At 49.1% G+C, this 24,380-nt stretch overlaps 1 protein-coding gene across 1 annotated transcript; it reads right to left on the bottom strand.

Annotated features, from left to right (window-relative positions):
* Positions 1 to 317: 317 nt before the first annotated feature.
* On the bottom strand, positions 318 to 19,380 carry LOC311325213 (alpha-2-macroglobulin-like; the record flags this gene model as incomplete). The annotated part of the gene is made up of 37 exons (XM_084457882.1): positions 318 to 422; positions 891 to 932; positions 1,038 to 1,143; positions 1,538 to 1,600; positions 1,725 to 1,920; positions 2,002 to 2,408; positions 2,615 to 2,830; positions 2,913 to 3,109; positions 3,261 to 3,438; positions 3,648 to 3,728; positions 5,158 to 5,314; positions 5,513 to 5,594; positions 5,875 to 6,051; positions 6,131 to 6,214; positions 6,354 to 6,405; positions 6,553 to 6,674; positions 7,434 to 7,560; positions 7,828 to 8,053; positions 8,286 to 8,397; positions 8,578 to 8,656; positions 9,100 to 9,177; positions 9,379 to 9,714; positions 10,161 to 10,310; positions 10,605 to 10,750; positions 11,107 to 11,170; positions 11,386 to 11,625; positions 13,187 to 13,348; positions 13,590 to 13,699; positions 15,509 to 15,623; positions 15,755 to 15,887; positions 16,239 to 16,323; positions 16,513 to 16,681; positions 16,878 to 16,898; positions 17,049 to 17,101; positions 17,756 to 17,912; positions 18,535 to 18,721; positions 19,292 to 19,380. The coding sequence occupies 37 exons, from the start codon at positions 19,378 to 19,380 to the stop codon at positions 400 to 402; spliced, it is 5,022 nt and encodes a 1,673-aa protein (XP_084314008.1). The 3' UTR covers positions 318 to 399.
* Positions 19,381 to 24,380: the final 5,000 nt, after the last annotated feature.

The raw sequence follows: 24,380 nt of genomic DNA, 5'->3' as shown, positions 1-24,380 counted from the left end.
TCAGTCTCAAGTCATTTACATCCAGAAAGAGTCCTTTGGGAACTAAACACTGTTGGATATCACCCATCATAATTAACTGTCATAAAAGACCCATCATAATTAATACTGTTGTAAATTACCTATTAAATCATCGTTATTATAGTGAACAAGTAGCAACTATAACTTGACCAACTGCTGGATGTTGTACAGTGCAGCTGCACAAAAATAGCATCTAAACACGACTCCGTTTTACAGCAGTTCCAGTTGGTCAGTGAAAAGCATGTGAATACACACATGAAGGTAAAAATCACAGACATGTAGGGGCTCTTAAAAGACTGCACAAATGTAAAACTACACAGAAATTTAAGTAATTGTTTAATCTCTGCACCAATTAGCAGGAGGCCGTGGTCTCCAGTCACTTTAGAATTCGTTGAATTCGTCACCTGTGTAAACAACGGCAAACAAATGTTACACCTGTCTGACAGCTCTCCCAATAGACTGGGACAGTTCCCCTTAGTTGGATGTTCCAAGACTAGGGCTGCACAATTAATCGTGAATTAATCTAAATTGCGATTATGACCTCCGCGATTAACTTAAATAGCAAAAGGCCGCAATTAACGTGATTAATAATTTTGCTTTGAATTGTATGCTAGGACTACACGGACAAATCACAGGCACTTATGGCGTTCCCGCTGAGTGGTTACGAAAAAGATGTCGCTCAAGCCCAGCAGGTCATATGCAAACTGCAGAGCTAAAGCCATTACTTATTAATATATAGAAATATGAATCACCATCAATCTCAATTACCATTTTGAAGCAAATAATCGCAATTATCATCTTTGGTCATAATCGTGCAGAGGAAAATGGCCAGAGAAGACTGGAGATGTGGTTAAAGGAGGTGATGAGCTTACCCTCGGCACACGGGGAGCTGTATTCGGTGACGGCCTCCTCACCTGAGGAGAGACAGACACACAAACTCAGAACTCTCAAGTCGATCAAACCATGTTCCTCCATGGCATCTGTCTCCACTGTGCGTGACTGAGCGCGTGTGGTCATACTTGTCTGGTAGTAGTCGTAGACCTTGACCACGGCAGGTTTGAGGTTCCTTACTGAGACGTCCTGCTGGATGACCACCGTGTACGACTGGCTCTGCTTCTGCTTCAGCTGCAGGACCACACACAAATACACACACATTACAGACCGCAAATCCACCCAGCACTGTCAAATACCCTCACATGTGCCTTGAAACATTTGTGGATTACAAATCAACTGTGAACACTAAATATTTGTCTAACTTTACAGTAATTGTCAAACGTAAAGACCATAAAGATTTGTTTAACTTTACAACCAGAATGATTTTTCCATTGGGCAGTATAAAATTGGATTTGTCCAATTTTACAGCTGTAGAGATTTGTCCAACTTCACACCCACCCAGGACCACTGATTTGCCCAACTTTCCAATATAAAATATTTGTCCAACTTAACAGCATTGAAGATCTGTCCAACTTATAAATACAAACATTTGACCAACTTTACAAGTAAAATATTTGAGACGCACGCCGTCTAGGTAGATGATGACATGTCCGTCCTCCTGGTCAACACGTTTCACGTTGCGGTCTCCCTTCGCATGCGGGGACAGAACACAGTTAACAGTAGCATTACAGGCCGTGAGCGGCGTCATGCCAACTAAGTGTATTAGTATTTACTTCAGTACTGAGTGCTGTACTACTGCTGATGGAACTCACAGACTCCAGGGAATCCTTGACCAGGACGAAGCCAGAGAGCAGCTTGAAGTCGATAACCACCATGTTGGTCTCCTCGCGGCGGCCAGTGTACCTGAGACGTGCACACAGAGATACTGCAACAAACATCGCTTTCCCACAGTTGTTTTCCACCCTCCGGTTGCCCTTGGCAAGTTTAGTGTCAGTTTGTTTTTGGTGTCTTCAAAAGCCCTGGTGAACACATTCACCATCACATTCACCATCACATTCACCATCACATTCACCATGTGAGGACCAATACCTGACCACCACGGTAACCTTGAGGACAGGCTTGGCGTCGACCTTGAGGACAGGCTTGGTGTCGACCTTGAGGACAGGCTTGGTGTCGACCTTGAGGACAGGCTTGGTGTCGACCTTGAGGACAGGCTTGGTGTCGACCTTGAGGACAGGCTTGGTGTCGACCTTGAGGACAGGCTTGGTGTCGACCTTGAGGACAGGCTTGGTGTCGACCTTGAGGACAGGCTTGGTGTCGACCTTGAGGACAGGCTTGGTGTCGACCTTGAGGACAGGCTTGGTGTCGACCTTGAGGACAGGCTTGGTGTTGACCTTGAGGACAGGCTTGGTGTTGTTGCATTTCCCCACGACCCTGCTGGTCACGCTGAAGACGGAGAAGTCTGGAGGAGGCGGGATGTTGTAGCGCAGAGCCATCTGGATCCGCGCCGGAGGAGACGGCACGGAAAGACACAGGACAGACGTTAAGACACAGGACAGACGGAAAGACACAGGACAGACTGTCACCTGACACTGATCAAATCACAGGACGCGATCGACTATACTGATCCAAAACTCCTACTCCGTTGACGTGCGTTCATATCATATAGAGAGTGGGAGGTGTGAGGAGGCAGCGTTCTGACCTGTAGGAACACACAGCCTCGTCCCTCTGCCCTGATCCTGTACTCCCCGGGCACCTCCCCTAGTGGCCGCTCCTGGTACAGCAGGCGGTTGTGCTGGTCCACCTTGAACTCCTGCCTCATGCCGCCGGCAGAGCTCACCACCACCGTGCTGGCGCCCTCCGGGCTGTAGGTGGCAGCGCCATACTTCGCCAGGGCCTTCAGCGCCACCACGGTGTCCTGGTCACAGACCGAGGGGTCAGTATTGACAGTACGCCGGTTGCAGAGCCAAGTTAAGGTAGGGGTGTGTGTGTGGACCTACCTGCGTGGAGGAGAAGCCGCCGTAGGGGTTCTGTTGCTGGGCCAGCCAGCGGACGATACTGGATGAGTAGTCCAGCCCGAACCCGTCCATGGTCGGCCCAGAGAGCAACGCCAGCAGCACATATGACGTCATCTCCACCTCGATGGAGCCCAGGCGCTTCCCAAGGACCTCGGCTCTCTCCCAGTAGACACCCTGGTCTGCGGAGGGTCAGTCAGGGGTTCAAGTCTGCACAGAACAGACTGATCCATACTGTCTCTACCTGTATGCCCACACAAGGGCTTTGACAACACATGAGAAGCCATGTCGATGAGCTAGAACCCGAACAGCCAACCAGCCAGATGCAATTACCTGCGGTCTTCTTGGCCTTCTGGTGCAGGTATGAGATGAGCTTGCTCCGGACCTCCTGGTCCCCGGCCAGGGTGAAGGTGTAGAAGAGGAGGGCGATGGAGTAGTAGTTGCGATCGCCCGGCGTTCCGGCCAGCGCCGTCTTCCTCAGGCAGTCCAAACTCTGCTCCACCATTGGGTCCTGACAATACAGGGTGCGCTCAGACCGGCACAATGCCGCCAACGTGGGGATCGGCGGAGTACTACACTCACATTAACACGCTAGCACATTAACACGCTAGGCCAAACGCAGCACTGCATCGGTCATTATCATCGTGGCTAACACTGCTAGGATGGAGAGCAGGTCCAGGCTGTGGATCTGGCTGGTAGGAGACGATGGTTGGGACTCACGTTGACGGTGGTGTTGTCCCCGAGCTCCAGCAGACCGGCCGTGATGTAGGCCGTCAGGGTCACATGGTCACTCACGCCTCCCTGGAATGTCACAGGAGAAGAAACACGGTCGGACAATCGTACTGTACGACGACGGAGAATACGGTCAGCCAATCATCGTATGTTCACACACAATCAGGCAACTACTATCACACTGTGGGCTAGGCCTACACCTTGGCAGCAACTGGGGGTTTACCTGGTCATTTGACCACAGAAGTCTAAACCAAGGCCAGTATTGTGTAACAAAGCTTCGTAAAACTCGTGGATAACTCCGATCCAGAGCCTCCCTGTGGCAGACTCCTGCTGATTAAACAAACAACCCCTCCAGGAGGCAGAACGACAGACAGGCCTGGATTACACTACTGCGTTTCTCAGTGTTATCCCTGAAAGATACTTGTTTGCAGCTAGCAATCACACTACCCCGAGCAATCACACTTCCATAGCCAAAACGAAGCTCGATCAATACGGCCGGAGCTACGTTTTGACGCTCGAAATCTGGAGCCGTGTTCTAGTGTAATGGGCAGATCCGGAGGCTTTTGGAAACTAGAAAAACCGTATAGCAGCTTAATGCCTCTGCCCAACAATGCAAGTTGCAATTAACACTAACCCCAATTTAACCAACCTAACCTAACCCTAATGCTAGCTAGCTAACGCAAATTCTAATGCTGGTTAGAATTAGCGTTAGCTAGTTAGCATTAGCATTATTGTTAGCATTAGCTAGCTAGCATTAGCATTCAAAAGTGCCTTTTGTGATGTCATGGTGACCTTGACCTTTGCATACCAAAATCTAATCCAATTAATCTAATCAAGTCCAACTGGACATTTTGGCCAAATATGTACAAATTCTGTCGAGCCGTTCTTGAGATATCGTGTTCAGCAGGCCAAAAAGGGACAGTTCAAATTAATTCCAATATACCTGGGTTCATGGTTTACAACCATTCATCTCTTACAATGTAAATAAACAAACAAGGTGAACAGTAGTAATAGGCTATAATACTGTTCACAGCTGCACAGATTGAGATTAGCCTACAATAAAAGATTTAAGTAGCCTCTATTTTTGGATTAGAGATTTTAAAAACTAGCCTAGTCTAGAATGTTGTTTAAATGCAGCTGTCCAGCCATCCAACCAACACCGACATTCACCAATAAATACATTTCCATCTGTTTGTTACATGTCTGTGTGCATGAATGCATTTTAAAACTCACAACATTCTAGACTATGCTACTAGCCAAGAAAATACCCTTGATTGCTAATTGCTATAGCTCAAACTCGTAAATCGCCTGTTTGATATGCTCTTTAAATGGTACTGTGATGAGTTTTTGGAAACGTTAGTGAGATTTGAACAGATCTTTACGTGAAATTTCATGTGTAATCGCGGATCGTTTTCCCAGTTCGAAAACGACGCCATGGACATCTGCGCTGGTGTAATCCAGGCAGACAGGTCCTGCAGAGACCCCCCCCATGCCTCACCTTCATGGCGTTATGAAAGAGTTTCCCCACTGAGGCAAAGCAGCCATCCGGCTGCTGGTGTCTGGCCAACCAGGACTTGGCCTTGGTGATGTGGGCGGGGTCAACGTAGATGTAGGACCGCGCCCCTCCAAAAGCAATCATCACAAAGGCTGTAAGCCTGAGGACACATTAACAATTCATTTATGTCCACAGAGACGCACAACTCTGCATCAGGGACATTACACAACAGAAGGGCACTGCTTTTCTGACTTGGCACATTTGTAATTACCACTGAGAAACAGACTAAAAGTAGACTGGAGTACCTGGACATGGTGTGTGTGTGTGTGTGTGTGTGTGCGCTTTCCAGCAGACTGACCAGGTGTTGCCTGACTTGTCCCTCTTCCCAAAGGCGCTGTAGGAGCCGTCGTCATGCTTGTAGTTGAGTTCTCTCTGGTAGCCTGTAGGAACACCGCTGTAACTGGTCACTGCCATTACTGAACCCTGCTGTTACTGAACCTTGCCGTTACTGGATACTGTTACTGAACACTTGGTTATCAATTTGTATGCAGCAAAGTGCACATGTGGGCCAAATGTATGATCAGTTCAGAAGGTTAAAGAATCAGCCATCAGGATAATCACATCTGACTGTAGGTCAAATTATTATATAGTGCAAATTCTGAAGCGCTGAACACTGCCGTTACTAAACACTACTGTACACTGCTGTTACTGAACGCTCACCACTCTCCAGGAAGCGCGTGGCCTTGTCCCGGACCTCGGGGGTCAGCTGCCTGGTGCTCTGGAGGTACTCCAGGATGTAGATGTTGGGAGCGAACAGAACCATGTTCTGCTCTCCGCAGCCATAGGGCATGGCCAACAGGCTGTCCAGGTTCTTCATGGCTCGGCCCATCAGGTCCCCTGAGGAGATCACACGGGGCGGTCAGCAACGTGGTAATGAGGAGGACGAGGAGGGGCAGGATGAGGAGGTTCTTCTTACCCAGGACAGAGAGAGAGGCCTTGGCCGATCCCTCCACGAACACTTTCGGTAGCTGGAGAGAGATGTCCCTTTCTACTGGACCCTCTGGACACAGACAAGACAGAGGTCACCTCGGGATTAAGACCTGCCGTTTCACACATTCACTCAAGACAGATCTACAACCAGTCCAGTGTCAGAAGCGGAGATGAGGGGATCAGGGATGTACAGCATGAGCTGGACCCACCTGTAGGGCAGAGCAGGGCATTGTGGGTGACCGTCTCCTGGGTTCCCTCTGCCTGGGAGAGAGAAACGGAATAATGAGCCGGAGATCTCAGACATCAACATCCACCAAGAGGTCAGAATGAATTCATATCAAGTTAATTCACAGCGGGGGAGGGTCATTTATTGAATCCATGTTGTTGATACTGTGAGCCTCGACTCACCTCCACCAGCAGGGAGCGGACCACCGTGTCGATGCGGCCCACCTCCGGAACCGTCACCACCTCATTGCCGCAGAGATCCTTGGTCTGCAGAGCCTCCGCGCTCACCTTCACACTCACCTCCCCTACACACGCACACATTAACATGCCTAGTTACACACGTCAAAAATCTCTTGGTACACAGAGATGTCGGTATGCAAATCTTGCCTGACTGCATATACACCTCAACCTCCACCGTTTTCCCAGCATCAACCCTGGATCAACAGCTGCCCCCCCTACCCCCATATCTGCTCCCTTCTCTCCTCCCCCTCTCCATATCTGTCCCCTTCTCCTCCCCCCCCATATCTGCCCCCTTCTCTCCTCCCCCTCTCCATATCTGTCCCCTTCTCCTCCCCCTCTCCATCCCCTTCTCTCCTCCCCCTCTCCATATCTGCCCCCTTCCCTCCCCATATCTTCCCCCTTCTCTCCTCCCTCCATATCTGCCCCCCTCTCAATCTCTGTCCCATGTCACCCTTTCTGAAATCCTCTTGCCTTTCTACATTACACTAACACAACAAACTAACACTCTTCTCCAACACTTCCCCTCCCTCTCCCCTCACCCCCCTCTCTTCACTCCCCCTTTTCCCCCTCCTTCACTACCTCCTCCCCCCACCCGTCCCCCGTCAGGAGAGAGCTGCAGGTCCCCTAAGGGGGACGTTTCCCCGTATTTCGTCAGAGACGACCTGACTTGTCAGTCCCGTCAGCATGTCTCTGCAAAGCTGAGGCGCGGAGCTGACAGATGATTGGGCCCTCAGCCCCGGCCTCTACCTCGGCCCCAGCCTCTACTTCGGCCCTGCCTGAGAGCAGGCTGTGATTGGATGAGAGCTGAGCCGAGATGGGCTCACCCAGGGCGGCGGGGGTGATGATCCACTGGAAGGTTCGGCTCTCGTCGGCACACAGGCAGATCTGGTACTGGCAGCCCTCACACGGTCTGGCGCTGAACTGGGCCGAGTCAGACAGAGACACCTTCACCTGGGGACAGGGACAAGACTGTCTGCACAGGCGTGGAGGGACATGCAGATAATGATCCTAGATGAATACGGCTGGTTAAACGGTGACGATAATGATGGTGGATGGCAGAGTAGGAAAAGCCAAATGGCTGCATGTCAGAGGAAGGTCAGGTGGAAGGATACAGGGTCTCAACTCTAAACCACCACCCTCGCCCCCGTATCCCTCCGCCTCTGCTCCCCCCCCCCGGAGCCGGAGGCAGAACGGCTGCGTACGAGCGGCGCGCCCTACCATGATGCACTTGGGGAGGTAGTTGAAGACGGTGGCGCGGAGGGTGAAGACCTCGCCGCGGACAATGGAGTAGGGCAGGGTGAGGCTGAGGAAGAATGGCTGGAAGGCCGTGAGGCCGACGTTGGGGGCCAGACCCAGACCCACGGACGAGGTGCACCACGCCCCGGCGGCCCACTTGGTGATGGTGTCAGGAACGGTCCTCTCCAGGCTCACGGAGCCCGACTCTCTGCAGGAAGAAAAGGTGGAAGGTTGGGGTTGATCTGGAGGGTTAGTCTGAATAATCTGGAAAATGGCAGGTTAGTCTGGATGCTGGTAGGTCAGTCTGGATGCTGGTAGGTCAGTCTGGAAGATGGCAGGTTGGTCTGGTTAGTCTGGAAGAGGCATGTTAGTCTGGAAGCTGGCACTTTGGACATTTCACAAACATTTCCATCATGAACATGAAGACAGCGGTGGTTTACCCAACAGGCACCAGGTCCCAGATCCAGGTCTCGGGGAAGTATGTCCGGACGGTTTCCTTCTCACCTCCGTCCTTCCTGACGGGCTCCCGCATTCTCTCCGGCACGCCCCTGGCTGGGGAATCCATTAATAATACTCTAGAGAACATTCAGATTTCAACAGTCCTCTCAAAGGCAAACATCCCCTCTATATCCAATGGCTAAGTACTAGAGAGTCTACACCCAACCCACTATCCATGTTACTGTACAATACCGCCAGGTTAACAAGCTCATGAACTGAGAACAACATCTTCACCATATGCCATCATCACAGGGGCGTTACAGTCGAAAGGCTTCTTCACATCGGAGTTGGTCAGGATCTTAATTCCCACTTCCTGAAAGAGAAGCAGAAGCCATTGGCAGGAGCCAGATGAAAGAGATGATATACAATGCTGTGTACAGTACATGATCAGTCATTGGTCAAACACCAACACGGGAAATGGACTGCACTTGTATAGCGCCTTTTCACCTTAATGGACAAAGTGCTTTACAATGGCCTGATTCACCCATTCACAAATCAATGCCAGCAAGCTGCCATGCAAGGGGCTAGCCTGCTCATTGGGAGCAATTTGGGGTTCAGTGTCTTGCTCAAGGACACTTCGACATGTGGGCAGGACGAGCCGGGAATCGAACCGCCAACCCTGCGGTCATCAGACGATCCGCTCTACCACCTGAGCCACAACTGCCCCTTAATCATCATCATCATCATCATCATCCCCAGACGAGTGGGAAAACCCCCATCTCAGACAGAAGTAGTAGACAGCGTCTGTTCTCTTACTCTGAAGATGCTGTAGACGTCATTCTTCTCGTTGTTGGGCCCGAAATAGAAGGAGCGTCTCTTGCTTCTCTTGGGTGCCTGAATGGATAGTCTCGGATCTAGGGCAGGTCTCGTTACTAGGGCAGGTCTCGTTACTAGGGCAGGTCTCGTTACTAGGGCAGGTCTCGTTACTAGGGCAGGTCTCGTTACTAGGGCAGGTCTCGTTACTAGGGCAGGTCTCGTTACTAGGGCAGGTCTCGTTACTAGGGCAGGTCTCGTTACTAGGGCAGGTCTCGTTACTAGGGCAGGTCTTGGTTCTAGGGTTGGTCTTGGTTCTAGGGCAGGTCTTGGTTCTAGGGCAGGTCTTGTTACTAGGGTTGGTCGTGGTTCTAGGGCAGGTCTTGGTACTAGGGTTGGTCGTGGTTCTAGGGCAGGTCTTGTTACTAGGGCAGGTCTTGTTACTAGGGTTGGTCTTGTTACTAGGGTTGGTCTTGGTACTAGGGTTGGTCGTGGTTCTAGGGCAGGTCTTGGTTGTGGTGGTGGTTGTGGTGGTTCTGGCAGGCAGGGGTAAGGCTCACGGTCCTCTACATTGTAGGGGTAGCCTGACAGCCTCTCCACTGGCAGCTCCCCGAACACCTGCACACAGGACAAGCACCGGAACAGTTAGAGCATGCGTGGTCAGGTTTGTGCTCAGTGTGTAGTGGTCAGAGTGGTCATCATGTGGCGAGTGTGTGGTCAGAGTGTGGTCAGCATGTGGCGAGTGTGTGGTCAGAGTGTGGTGGTCAGAGTGTGGTCTATGTGGTCAAGAGCGTGGTCAGTATGTGGTCCGTGTGGTCAGTATGTGGTGGTCAGTATGGTGGTCAGTGTGGTGGTCAGTATGTGGTCAGTATGTAGTCCAAGTGTGGTCAGTATGTGGTGGTCAGTATGGTGGTCAGTATGTGGTCCGTGTGGTCAGTATGTGGTGGTCAGTATGGTGGTCAGTATGCTGGTCAGTATGTGGTGGTCAGTATGTGGTGGTCAGTATGGTGGTCAGTATGTGGTGGTCAGTATGTGGTGGTCAGTATGTGGTGGTCAGTGCGTACAGATTCGAGGCTGAGTTCTCGTTCGGCCTTCAGCAGCAGGACAGACTGGTCGATGGCTCTGAGGGAGCAGAGGGAGCCGGGCTGGGCCTGCAGACTCAGGAAGGTCTTCCCTCCAGGGAGCTCCTGTGGAGAGGAGAACCGCAGAGACACCTGCACACACAAAACACAGTCAGCACGTACTCAGTAGAACCAGAGATACCTACACAGTCAGCAGGTATTAAAGAGAACCAGAGATACCTACAGTCAGGTACTCAGGAGAACACCGTCCATGTACAGAACGAGTGTTTCAAAACAGTCAGCACATACTCAGTAGAACCAGAGATACCTACACAGTCAGCAGGTATTCAAGAGAACCAGAGATACCTACAGTCAGGTACTCAGGAGAACACCGTCTATGTACAGAACGAGTGTTTGTTGGCTGTGCGGTTCTGGAGAGGAGCCCACCTTGTTCTTGAGGCAGAGCTGGATGGGGAAGTCCATGCTGTCGGCCACAGCCTCTCCACCGGGCATGACGGTGAACACAACCACCTGGGCGTAGGGGGACAGGTCTGCCAGACTCCGCAGGGGAACAGACAGCTCTCCTCTGTTCACTAGGGGGGAGTGATGAGAGGGAGGGAGAATGTGGATTCCTAGTAGCCCAATGTCACTGCCTACCATAACCAGAGCCAGTCATGACATACAACTAGGGTAAAATATTATAACTACGGTAAAATATTATACTGCCCAAAATATATCCTATAATGACTAATCATTTTATTGTATAAACAAAACCATTTGCCAGGCCATACACCCATTTGCATGTTAGAGATGGTGGAAGGGTAGTAAGGTCATCAATAACTATTGTATATACAGAAAACCATTTGCTAGGTCATAAAAGCATTTGCATGTTAGAGATGGTGGAAGGGAAGGTCATCCTAGTGTGTTAGTGACATATCCCTGGCCGTACCTGTCCCCTGCTTTACTGCCACAGGCAGATGTCCGTGCTGCACCACACTGCCTCTGGACATCACCTGCAGGACACAGCACACCCCACGCCTTAGAACAGCTCCACATTCCACTGATATACCAGGTGGAGCTGTACCAGGTGTAGCTGTATCGGCTCTACAGAACAGGTACCTTGTTCTCTACCTAACGCTCAACTGTTACCTCCATCTATCCAGGCTGGTCAATTGCTGAAGACAAGTCATCCCCTTGGGGGATCAATAAAGCTGATCTCATATCTCACCAAGTAGAAAAAGTCCAGAGCCACCTGGCCCTTATTAAGCTCCTCCCCCTGAATGATGAAGACGGCGACTACAGTGGCGTCCGTCTCGCAGGAGAAGCTCTGGCCGGCCGGTCGGAGCTTCAGGAAGCTCTTGCTCTTGGAGTAGAAGAGCGTGGCGTGGTGATAGGCCGAGCGATAATCGGGCCGCCGCAGGCCGCGCACGTATGGAGGGTCGTCCTCCTTATCCAGGCCGGACTTCGCCTGGCGGAGAGAAAGAGGGGAGGGGAGGAGGAGAGGACCACTGTTAACGTCAATGAGAAAGAGGCTGGTTTGGTGGTTGACTAGATGAGTTTTCCGATGGTCATGTACAGTAAGGCGTCTGATGGCCAGCGGCCGTCACCGATAAGACCGTCACTGTATCAATACAACATGTACCGTCTGTCATCTCAATTGACGTCAACCCAAATTGACTGTGTAGACAAGGCTAATCGTTTTGCGTCAACCATTTTGATCTGTCGACTGTCGAGGCCTTGTACCCCAGCCATCTCGTCTTGTAATGAGCGTCGTTATGAATCATAAAGTCTTTATCAGGTCATACATTCTGAAACTGATAGTTTGTGCCATTTTGCTGCATGACAGTCTGTGCGTAGAGAATGATCCTGCTATGAGCTTAGCTAGGATAGCTCCATAGATAAGTATGAATAACTTTTTATCTGCTGCTCTGTTGGTTGTTTTGACCTACTAAGGTCGCTATGAATCTGTAGAAGAATGCTCATCATTTGGACTCCATCTCTGCCTGAGTGCACTGAGGGTTGCTGGTGTTTGCAAGGGTCTCAAGTCCTAGCCATTGTTGAAGGCATGTCTTTTAATGAACACAGATTGCTTCATTTTACCATTTGGCAAATAAATCCATTAGACTGCATTTAAAAGTACCCGATCTTTCCAATTATACCATCTTACGCTGAGTATTATTAACGTAGACACGTGTTTAGTTCCATTTAAGTTCCATTTTTAATTTGGTTTGTCTACTAGGCCGGAGTTATCGTTGATTAGGTTAGCTCCCTACAGTAGTACCTAAATAACTTATTAAAAAGGCCTTTGGTTTTCGCTCTGTGGAACCGAATTGTTCCAGTTGAGCAGCCGATTTAGGAACACTTCACACAGACCAAAGTGTGAACCATTATGTTTGCGTGTACAGTATACAAAGTTTGTGTTAGATGATATTAATTACTTAATCCCCTGCCGTAATCACCAGTATCGGGGAAGAACCCAGTCTAAAGCTTGGTGACCCAGACGGATTCCGTCAAGTTATCTGGAAACCACGGACTCAGATTAGATCATTGTTTCTGCGTTGTCTATGAGGTGAGCATCACTTTATGGTTCTTCCTACTGAAGTGTGAGGGACAGACAGGACGATACATACCGTTTACTGTAGACACATTGACAGAAGAGTTGTTTCCATCCCCCCCACCCCCCCCAGGACAAAACATGGACAGACAGTTCAGTGATAGCAGGACAAAAAATGTTCCAGAACTAAATATGCAGAACACACTGGTTAGGTTATGCGAGGAAGCTAATCTAGTGGTGATGGCAGATAAGCGCTCCTGCTAAGCTGCTCCGTGGCCATAGCCCGTTACTTGCCCACTAAACTGCGCTAAATGTGCAGCACACAAGGGGACTACCACAAAAAAAGGTCTGCTCAAACCATATCGTACCTAAATAACTTATTAAAAAGGCCTTTGTTGGTGATTCAAACAAAACACTTAACCTAGATCTGAGACATAGGGCAAATTGTTGGGTCACAATTCCACAAGAGCTTGACCTGTAGGAATACTCCGGATTTCCATCGGGAGGTGTCCAGGGAGAAGAGGACCATGCCCTTGCAGTCTGTGGTCAGGGTCCAGCTCTCAGAGGGCTCGGTCCTCAGGAACAGCTGGACCGGCTCGTTGGCAGCAGGGGAGGAGTCTGGACCGGTCACCTTGATCTGGAAACATAAGGATGACTAGCTAGCTACACAAAGGCTGTTGGTTCAATCCCCCGTGGGTTCATAAAGATCCTGAAAATGTTGGTAATCACTGAACACTTGGAAAGAAGCTGCTAAATGGCATAAATAGTTCACATTACATATATTGACACCACACCCATTACATATTGACACCACTCATTGTCAATAATGCAGCCCAACAGTGTTGTTTTCCCTGTGGTTGATGCTTGTGATTGGTCACCTTGCCCTGGTAGGCGATGCCTGGCTTGTACGCTGCTGGGACGTCCTCAAACGTGACCGTTCTGATGTCACTGGTGAAGGTGGCACTGCCACTTCCCTTCAGCACCACCCCTGGAGATAAAAGAGTACAGCCTAGAGGTCAGGGGTCAAGGAGGGTCAACACCATTAAAACAGTGTCTGCGTTCCGAATCACACACTTATACTTTCTACTACCAGTACGTACTATAGCTGCCCCTAAAAGTACTTGCAAAGTATGCATCTAATTGGGACATCCTACCCTGTCATAACATTGCATTGAAATGTGACTACATCCGTCGCTGTCCATAAAGTGACATTGGTCCACAGCTGGGATTCATCATAACGCCTCCGCTGTCACCGGCGCGACTCGCACGTGATCATTTCCACTGAGCACAGGATTATGGGCCAGAATAGCCAGAAGTGTGCTGGCTTGCATACTGCAAAATACGACCGGATGTAGTAGGATATCCTGGTATTTCGTCCATACTGGACGTGGCATACCATGTATTGGGACATACTACATACATTTTTGGCATAATATATATATTCAGTCGAGATCACTTGTCAAATTTGAACATTTATTATACATGCGGCATAATACATAGCATATTAATTTTGGCGGTGTGCTCTGTCCGGGGGGCCCCCTGCCTTCCACCGGCGTGGAAAGCGTGTTAGCAGGGGGAGGCAATCTAGGTGTTCCCCCCCTCTGGGCCGCTTGGCCCAGAAAAGGGGGAACGGCATCTAGCCCCCTGCCTCAATGACGATCAGAGTGGGCCGCGATCGGGAAGACACTCAGGAGGTAACTCAGCCCACTAAGACCGTCAAAGAGAGCCACAAGGGGACTGCTGTACATTATAGTCCCTGGCCTCCACGGGCCGACGCTTCGTGGGTTCCGAGGGGGATACAGCCTAGTGTCTCTGCCTCCATGGCGACCGGAGGGACCGCTGGACGGCCATTCAGAGACGTTTCGGCCCACGGTCACCACGGAGAGCCCCAGAGACCAGCTAGTGTCTACTCTGGCATCCACTAGCCGACGCTAGTGGAATACCTGACAAACTACCCCGGACAGAGAGCAACGATGACAACATGACATCGACATACGCAGGAGGAGGTGGGGCGAGCATGCAATGCACAACCAGCAGTAATGGCAAGCGCGAACAATGACATGTTTTGACAGCTTAAATACATGCGCTCTAGTGAGCTGACCAATGCTATGACAGCTACAGTCAGCTGGTGCTGGCGTCATGCGTGACTGATGAACCTCTGCTGACGCCCCCGGCCGTGACGTACGTGCCTCACCTGAATTTACGTTGGAGACTTCATGTATGGAAGTACGTGATTCAGAACACAGCCAGCCATTCATTTGGAATCCACCACACCCCTGCTGCCCTCTCTCCTAAAGCACCTGTCCAATACACCTCCCCACCCCTCACCTCCTACCTGTCCAATACTCCTCCCCTCACCCCTGTCCTCCTTCCTGTCCAATACTCCTCCCCTCACCCCTGTCCTCCTACCTTTCCAATACTCCTCCCCTCACCCCTGTCCTCCTACCTGTCCAATACTCCTCCCCTCACCCCTGTCCAATACTCCTCCCCTCACACCTGTCCAATACTCCTCCCCTCACCCCTGTCCTCCTACCTTTCCAATACTCCTCCCCTCACCCCTGTCCTCCTACCTGTCCAATACTCCTCCCCTCACCCCTGTCCAATACTCCTCCCCTCACCCCTGTCCAATACTCCTCCCCTCACACCTGTCCAATACTCCTCCCTTTACCCCTGTCCAATACTCCTCCCCTCACCCCTGTCCTCCTACCTGTCCAATACTCATCCCCTCCCCACCCCTCACACCTGTCCAATACTCCTCCCCTCCCATCTGTCCAATACTCCTCCCCTCCTACTGTACCTGTCCCGTACTCCTCCAGCTCCGTCTCCACCTGGAAGCTGTCCTCAAACCTGGAGTTGTCCAGAGCGAACTCCGTCACATCGAACACTTGTGTTGCGCAGCCCGTCTTGTCTGTCTGCAGGACGAACCAAACAGACCCCATCAGGGGCCGGACTCAACCTGGTCAGCCGGACTCCAGTGCACGCCCACCCAGAGCCAACCTTCAGGGACGATGGGTGGGTCCAGCCCAAGCCCAGTAGAACTCACCGTCATCTCATACTTCTTACACACTGACGTGGGCCCGTCCCGGAGCTCATCGGACCAGTTCCAGAACCAGTACTTCTTGCTCCTGCACACCGTGGCCTTCACAGAGCCCAGCACGGGCTTCCCATACGTGTACCTAAACACACACAATCAAACAAGCCTCCTCGAGTAGCCTTACCAGACCTGGGTCCAAATATTAGTTGAAATCCTTTCAATTACTTTAGTGTTTACATGAGTCTGCCTGGGGGGGTCAGGTGGGCGGGGTTTGTACTTTGGGGAACAGCCCATTGGTTACATTGTGGCAGGAAAGAACCTCCTACTAATACTACTACTACTAATAATCAAATACTATTACGACACCTCACCAGTAGAACCAACTCATCAGTAGAACTGAACACGAGAACTAACTCCTTTGTCAGTAGGACTAACTCGTCGTCAGTAGAACGCTCTTCAACATCACAACCAACTACTAGTCAGTAGAACTTACTTTCCACAGACCCTCAGCGTAGCCTGCGTGTCCAGGATGGTTATGACACTGGGCAGATGCACCTTCACCTCGTACTTGGGCAGAACTGCATTTGACAAGTGTTTGACAGTTAATTTGCAAATAGTAATTGAAACTGATTACTAAACTGATTAGATATAATGATAACGTATATAGCAAGAGAGGTCTGATAGAAATAACAATAATGTATATAGCAAGGGAGACCTGATCGATACAGTATAATAATGTATATAGCATGACTGGCAGCCATCCTCACCGTACTCCTTGATCTCAAAAGTGTGTTCGTTCCGCTGGCCCTTCTCATTCCAGGCGGTGATGACGTAACGACCTTGAGCGGCCTCCGGGGTGGTGGGGTGGGCCAGGTCCAAGACGCCGCTAACCGTTGATCGGTTCAGCCACTGAGCGATGCGGTTGGAGTTGGGGTCCTGTGCACCAATCAGAAGCGGAGAGAGAGTGTTTGGAGAACGGTTCGATTTTCGAGGTACAGCAGTAGGAACAAATTAAACTGCAGGACATTTGTGACGATGGGTCTGGAGGACAGCGGGACACTGTTCTTCCCCTTCATAGTTATGAGACAACCGCTTTAATAGGAGTTTGTACTTTGATATGAGCCAATCTCACCTCAAGCTCCACTGTTTGGTACTGGAAAACAGAGCGAGAGAGAGAGAGGAGTTAGACGCTGCCAGAGAACAATTACCCCACCCTCCTCCAAGCTATAGTAGCACAGTAACATCAACTGTGAACAGAGTAACACATTCTTGAAAGGATCACTGGTAACAGGAAGCAGCTCACCATCTGATTATACGGCACAAAACTGGAATCCAGCGAGACGATACGGAATTGGACTGGAGAGGGTCAGAAAACACAGCGCGTGGAGCACCATGTCAATATACATGGACCCAAGGCCCTCAGAAAGCTAAAGGCAGAACCATCAGTCAGGTATTCTATAGTCTCACATACTATGGCCAGACCTCTCCCCACACTTTGTTTACGCTGTGTCAGCGCTGGAGAAAGTTATTCTAAGTAAAATTACCATTCGGTTATAGGGGGGGGGGGGGGGGGGTACTCTTTAAACCAATCAAATTCAAATAAGCTTATTGGCATGACCGATGAAAAACCTACAGTATGTTGCCATAGTACAGAAAATTATTAACATGGACATAGTAAGATCAATCACAACAGTCTTCGGCGGAGCGGTTGCTAGGTTATTGCAGTTCTGCCCTGGAATGTTGTCATTTCACGACATGAAACTCATAGTATGGACTGACGGGACTACCACATGAATCAGGCACCACAGATGGGAGTATTAGCCATTAGTATTACCAATCATAAACGAATGACCAGGCTTATTTCCACAACCTACATCCGTCCAGTCAGACTAGGTGTTCTACTACAGAGGAACCGGAGTGTTTATCCATACAAAGACAGAAGATAATGCATACAAATATTCAGAAGCATCGGGAGGGACAACTAGCGGGCGGTGGGGGGGCATCTCTCACCCTTCTGGCCGGGTTTGTAGATGGGTTTGTCTGTCTGGATGAGGTTGATGAAGGTGGATGGCCGGATGAGGATCTTGGCCCCCTTTCTCATGGAGTCCTTCTCCCCACTCACTGTGACCTGGATGGTGGCCACCGTGTCCCTTACCACCGCCGGCACCTGAAACACACACACACTTTAGATGTAGATTTTAGTGTCTCTGTAATAATAGGTGTCCAGGTGTGCTGGCACAGAGCAATGAACCAACTGAACAAAACCCCTACACAGCCAGGGTCTGTCTGCATGTCTGTCTGTCTGCACATGCGTCTCCTCATCCCCTCAACATGAAACCAGCTCCAAAATAAGTCTTCAATAGAGGCCCTCATTCACACCAAAACATACCTGTGGCAGGGTATGCGTTTTCACTCGCTAATACTGCCTCTGTTATGCAATCCTGAGGGTCAGAGGGTGGAGGGATCGCCTCCAGGTAAAAGAGGTCTTTGTTTTGATGCGGACAGAATAACCAGTAGACAAATGACCAGTATAGACTAGCATAGAATGTGACCACTGTGTCGTGTCCTCAATACAACTGACGCGATGTTCAACCAAGACCAATATGAAGCGAGGCACAGTGTTGTGTAATAAAAGCCGGAGGGGGGTGTATATGGTAACGTTGCAACGAATGGGGACCTCCTCTCCTCTCCCATCTCCCCAGCAAATAAAGTTTTTGCAAACAGTGAATCCTCTAGTTTGTTCTACTGTCTCTCTGCTCAGTCAGGTGGGTCAGCGGGGGGGGACGAACCTGGAAGGAAAGGCAGCGGTAGTAGTCCTGGGCGATTTGCTTCTTCTCCAGCAGGACGGAGGCGCTGCCCCGCTCGGGTTGTAGCTCTACCCGCAGGGAGAGGGGCTCGGTGGGGCCGTGGACCTGGGCGCACAGGGTCTCCCTGCTACCACCCACCACCTGGGAGCTCACAGTCACCAGGTAGATACTGCAGGGAGGAGAGAAAGGAAGGAAAAGAGGGGGGAGAAGAGGAGAGGGTGAGAGAAGAGACATTTAGAGGTTGTAGTGTCATGGATTGCACAGCAGGAGGAACAGCGTCATGTGGCCAGCCAGATAAAGGCTGCTGCCAGCTAGGCAGAATGAGAGTTTTGGGCCGATGTTTGGAATAGTCGTGCTGTTTGGAATAGTCGTGCTGTTTGGAATAGTCGTGCTGTTCCATCTTTGGAACGTTCAGACCTGTTCTCATTCTACCTTCTGATGCCGGCTGAACTTACAGAGGACACCGGAGGTGATGGGGAGTTCATGAATGCCATTAATATAAAATCAATACCACACACACGCACACGCACGCAAAGAGAGAGGGAGAGAAAAAGAAAGAGAGAGTATGAGAATGTAGTTCCAGTTTGTCATCTTCAATAAACACACCTCAGCAAACCGAGTTGAGTGGGCACGCGTGCACAATGGAGAAACAGAAGGAAGAAGTTTGTATGGTGTTTTCACCACCAAAACGACATGTCTTTCTAAAAGTTTGGTAGCCTAGTAGGCCAAGCCTTCTTACGTTTCATTGAAGTTGCGCGATGTCGCAGTTTGCAAAAGTGCCGATGCAATCACCAGAATAACGCAGAGCGCTTTGGGAGCAAGTGCCATCGCTGCTGTCCAGCGTCTGGGTCTGTCAGAGTCTGAGCGTGCAGAATGATCTCCCGACATCCTCGCACCTGTGTAGACTCACAGCTGAAAACGTTCACAATTTATACCCAAGTACCCCCCCCCTGAGCCCTTAATTGGCCTGAGCACTTAATTGACGTCAGCTGGAAGGGCCAGAGGGTGCAGGGCCGTGAATTAAATGGGACAGCACTCCCAGTTTCGCTCAATGCCCCTCCCACTTCGTTTTCATTGGCTGCCGCGTTCCTCCGACGCAGAGGCTGCTCTGACGCTCCTTCAGCTCTGCAAATTGACCGATTGACGTCTGTTTTAATTTAATAATAATTAAAAAAATAGGTTGGGTGGGATATGTTTGCAGCATGTGGATTTCAAGATAAATGTTGTGTTATCTGCAAATGTCATCATTTATGTGTGATGCACTCAAGCACTGTGTCACATGAGATGCGGTGGGCTGTGGGTATTTTCTGCTCCTAAATCCGTGAAATTGCGGAATTTCGGTAAGTGCGTTACAGTGCGCAAAATGGCGGCGTGGCGCACTTGTGGACCTAGCAATTCCGTTTTGGAACTACCCTGAGCCCTTGTGGACTTAGCGGGAACGCGCATGTAAGGCCACAAGGCCGCGAGTGCTCTGCACTTTCGCCTAAGTGCGCGATTTGGGATTCAGTTAAACTCGCGGCCCGTGGGCCATTTGCGGCCCGCCACACCACTCCATCCGGCCCGCCACACCCCTCCATCCGGCCCGCCCCGCCACACCCCTCCATCCGGCCCGCCACACCACTCCATCCGGCCCGCCACACCCCTCCATCCGGCCCGCCACACCACTCCATCCGGCCCGCCACACCCCTCCATCCGGCCCGCCACACCACTCCATCCGGCCCGCCACACCCCTCCATCCGGCCCGCCACACCCCTCCATCCGGCCCGCGACATGTCAGAAATATCATGTAATCCGGCCCGCAAAATCATGTCTTGTAAACGGCGCCGGCAGGCAGGCCTACAATGAGACATTATTATTACTAACCCTACAATGAGACATTCAAGTCGCTCAAACGTGGGCCGAGATTCTGTTATTGTGCGCGAGGTGAACGATGCAGTCACAGATGCAATCAATCCATAGGTGATTTGACCCTCTGAGTCGGGGGGCAACATTTTGACGTGAGATAAAAAAACAGTTCTGCCGTCCCGTCTATTTACAAAGAATACCAGTTGTGAACAGTATGCTAATAAGAAATCCGTATGACAATTCAATATGCACAACGCATCAAACTTCATCTAGACACCACGAGCATGTCAATATGACTTTATGACCGAGCACTAGGCCATACCCAACATCACAACATCACACTGCAACTGCCTGCTGGTGCTAGCTTCCTCGCCGATAGTGATGTTGCTAGTGTTAGTGTTAGTGCTAGTGCTGGTGTTAGTGCTGGTGCTAGTGCTAGTGTTAGTGCTAGTGTTAGTGCTAGTGTTGGTGCTGGTGTTAGTGTTAGTGCTAGTGCTAGTGTTAGTGTTAGTGTTAGTGCTAGTGTTAGTGTTAGTGCTAGTGTTAGTGTTAGTGCTAGTGTAGTGTTAGTGTTAGTGCTAGTGTTAGTGTTAGTGTTAGTGCTAGTGTTAGTGTTAGTGTTAGTGTTAGTGATAGTGCTAGTGTTAGTGCTAGTGTTAGTGCTAGTGTTAGTGCTGGTGTTGGTGCTGGTGCTAGTGTTAGTGCTAGTATTAGTGCTAGTGTTAGTGTTAGTGTTAGTGCTAGTGTTAGTGCTAGTGTTAGTGCTAGTGTTAGTGCTAGTGTTAGTGTTAGTGCTAGTGTTAGTGCTAGTGTTAGTGTTAGTGTTAGTGTTAGTGTTAGTGCTAGTGCTAGTGTTAGTGTTAGTGTTAGTGTTAGTGCTAGTGTTAGTGCTAGTGTTAGTGTTAGTGCTAGTGTTAGTGCTAGTGCTAGTGCTAGTGCTAGTGTTAGTGTTAGTGTTAGTGTTAGTGCTAGTGCTAGTGTTAGTGCTAGTGTTAGTGTAAGTGCTAGTGCTAGTGCTAGTGTTAGTGTTAGTGCTAGTGTTAGTGTTAGTGCTAGTGTTAGTGCTAGTGTTAGTGTTAGTGTTAGTGTTAGTGTTAGTGTTAGTGCTAGTGTTAGTGCTAGTGTTAGTGTGCTAACTTCGATAGCCTCTGGAGCACTTCTGCATTCGATTGCACCTGCTGCGGTTTCATTTCGAGTGGTAGTTTCATTAGTATTGCCAGTTTATTTTATTTTTTATGAATAAGTGGTCAATTGTTTTTATAGCTCTTTTCTCCATTGTGAGCAGGTTGGCTAGTTGTAGCAAACCAGAAATAGTTGAAGTCGACGGACGTGTTGTGCCATTGGTGGATTATATATATATATATATATTTAAAGGTAGCCTAGTTTAAGTAATAAATACACTTTTAAAATGAATGATGACCTAACACAAACTGGTACAAACCACAATTATGTATTTAATAATTGTGTTAATTAGTAAAAAAAAATATATATATTTATTAATTAATATTTTTAAAGAATTTGAGCAGAGATGGGCTGGCCAATCAGGGGGGGCAATTGCCCCCCCTATAAAATCGCCCATGCATCCATCTATCCATCCATTCAGCCATCCATCTGTGTTAGTCCACTAGTGTTATTAAATGAGGAGATATAGATTATGACATCATAATGGGGGAAGCAATGGAATTTAGAATTTGGAGTTGGAATTTGGAACGGGGTTCAATTATGACCCCCAAGAACTTGTACTTGTTTGTGAATTTGAAAGTTAACATTCAGATTAATTTGGGCATTGCGCATGTGGAGAGCTTTGGAGAAAGACACAGTTATTGCAGTTTAGTTATTATAGTGAAATTATGTTCAGCAAGTTGCTACCCAAGTTTGGGTGCAACACAGTGCACCCGTTGGTGTGGACGGCCGGCGCGGTGTTAACGGCAGCTGGGGGCGTCTACATTTACCAGCGTTTCTGGGGATCCTCACCCTCATCTGAGGAAGGTGAGAAACAAACTAGCCTTCATATGCTAATGTGTTTTGTCACAAAACCAAATAACTACATAGCTCATATGGCTATTAAAAATAATGCAGAACCCTAGAATATCTAGAAGAGGCCTTTAGAATATGTTTGCTCTAAATTTGTATTAATTCATTCAGTAGACGTTGGTGGATCGCTCTTGGTTTATTGTTGTGGTCAGAGACCTATCAATTTACTATGACTGTTGCCATGGTAGCTAGTTGCCAAACATGATCGCTGACACTGTCAGCAAATAGAAATGCTTCTACCATCCTGACATAAAACTCAACCTTTCAGAGGGTATGTGGGTGGCATGGCTTCATGTGGCCGATCTACACGTAGGGCGAGTTCAGCCCAGACAAAACGGAGAAAAACGTTTATTGAAACAGAAATGATGGTGCATTACAACAATATGCTGTTTGGGTAACACAGAGAAAACATTTCTTTCAACCTGGAAAATCTTTTTTTTAAATAATGCTCATGAAAACCAATAAGAGGAGGAGCTTATATATTTGGGTTGTGGTCAAGGCCTTTAGCCAACTACTAAAAGGGTAAAGGCTAGTTCACATAAAGGCAAAGGCCGTTTAGGGTTAAGGTTACTGTAGGGTTAAGGTTAGGGGTGGTGGATTAGGTTTAGGGTTCGACCAGTCTCAGCGTTTATGGGAACTAGCCACTACCCCAAATGAAAGGTCAAAACCCGTGATGGATGTCATCAGCCAATGAAAAAACAGCTTGACACTGAAACAGAAAAACAGAAAATCTGAACAGATAGGATGCATTCCAAATCTGAACAGATAGGCTGCATTCCAAATCTGAACAGATAGGCTGCATTCCAAATCTGAACAGATAGGCTGCATTCCAAATCTGAACAGATAGGCTGCATTCCAAATTGCATACTTCCACATTTTACTACCAGTACGTACTACAGCTGCCCATAGAATGTACGCACTTTGCACGCAGTATGCAACCAATTGGGACTACTTTGTCATAACATTGTGCCATCAAATGATCACATCCGTCGCTGTCCATGATGCGACATTCGTCCACAGCTGGGATTCATAAAAACACCTCTGGCGCGACTCGCACATGTCACATAATTTCCTCTGAACACAGGATTGTGGGTGAAAAGACAGCCAAAAAGGTGTACTGGCTTGCATACTGCAAAATACAACCCAATGTACAGTAGTACAGTAGGACATCCTGATAGTTTTTCCATACTGCATGTTGGGACATACAGTACTACATCAAGTTCTGGCGTACTATATAGCATGGAAGTACATGATTTGGAACGCAGCCATAGATTTTCATGTGAACTCCAACTGCAGTAGTTGGTTGGTTTCTGGTTGGTTGAGTAACCAGCTAATTGTCTGTTCTCAAGACCTGAATCATCAGTCTCCAGATGATCTCCCCATCGCTCCTGACGCCCCAACAGCTGAACCATCCCAAGTAAAGTTTCACTTCTCATTGTTTCCCACAAGTCATTCATTAAACAAATGTAGACCTTATAAAGGCATCATTTGGACAGGCTCTGTGTCTTTTGGCAGGATGTTGGCGGGGAGACTGGCCAGCGCCTTCTTCTACCGTGGAAGTACAGCCCAATGCGCTGTGGCCCGGTCACCATCTACAGAGTGAGAGCCCAGTCACCTCAGTGACGAGACCCAGCAGCATAATGGGTACATTTATCAATGAACTGAAAACTCTCTAAAGCTCTTCTGAGGGTTTTTGTTTTGCTGTCTTTTTTTTAAGGAGGTCAATCAGGAGAGCGGCCGGCACCTCGCTAACAACACCTGCTGTGGTCCGGTTGTCCCATTCCAGGTCAATGTTACATCCTCTATTATATGTCAAGCATTAGCTCAAAGCTCTTTGATTGACATGAAATGGGGAAAAAAAACTTTCTTTCAAATACTTCAAAGTGTTCCTATTGCTGCGTAGCTGCTTTTGCAAATAGTTGTTTGAGAGAAACGGTAGTCTAAGGTGT

This window comes from Borostomias antarcticus (genome assembly GCF_949987555.1).
Source record: "Borostomias antarcticus genome assembly, chromosome: 24".
In the NCBI taxonomy this organism is placed as follows: Eukaryota; Metazoa; Chordata; class Actinopteri; order Stomiiformes; family Stomiidae; genus Borostomias; species Borostomias antarcticus.
Note: the sequence above shows the minus strand (reverse complement) of the source record. Positions and strands in the feature narration are given on the sequence as shown.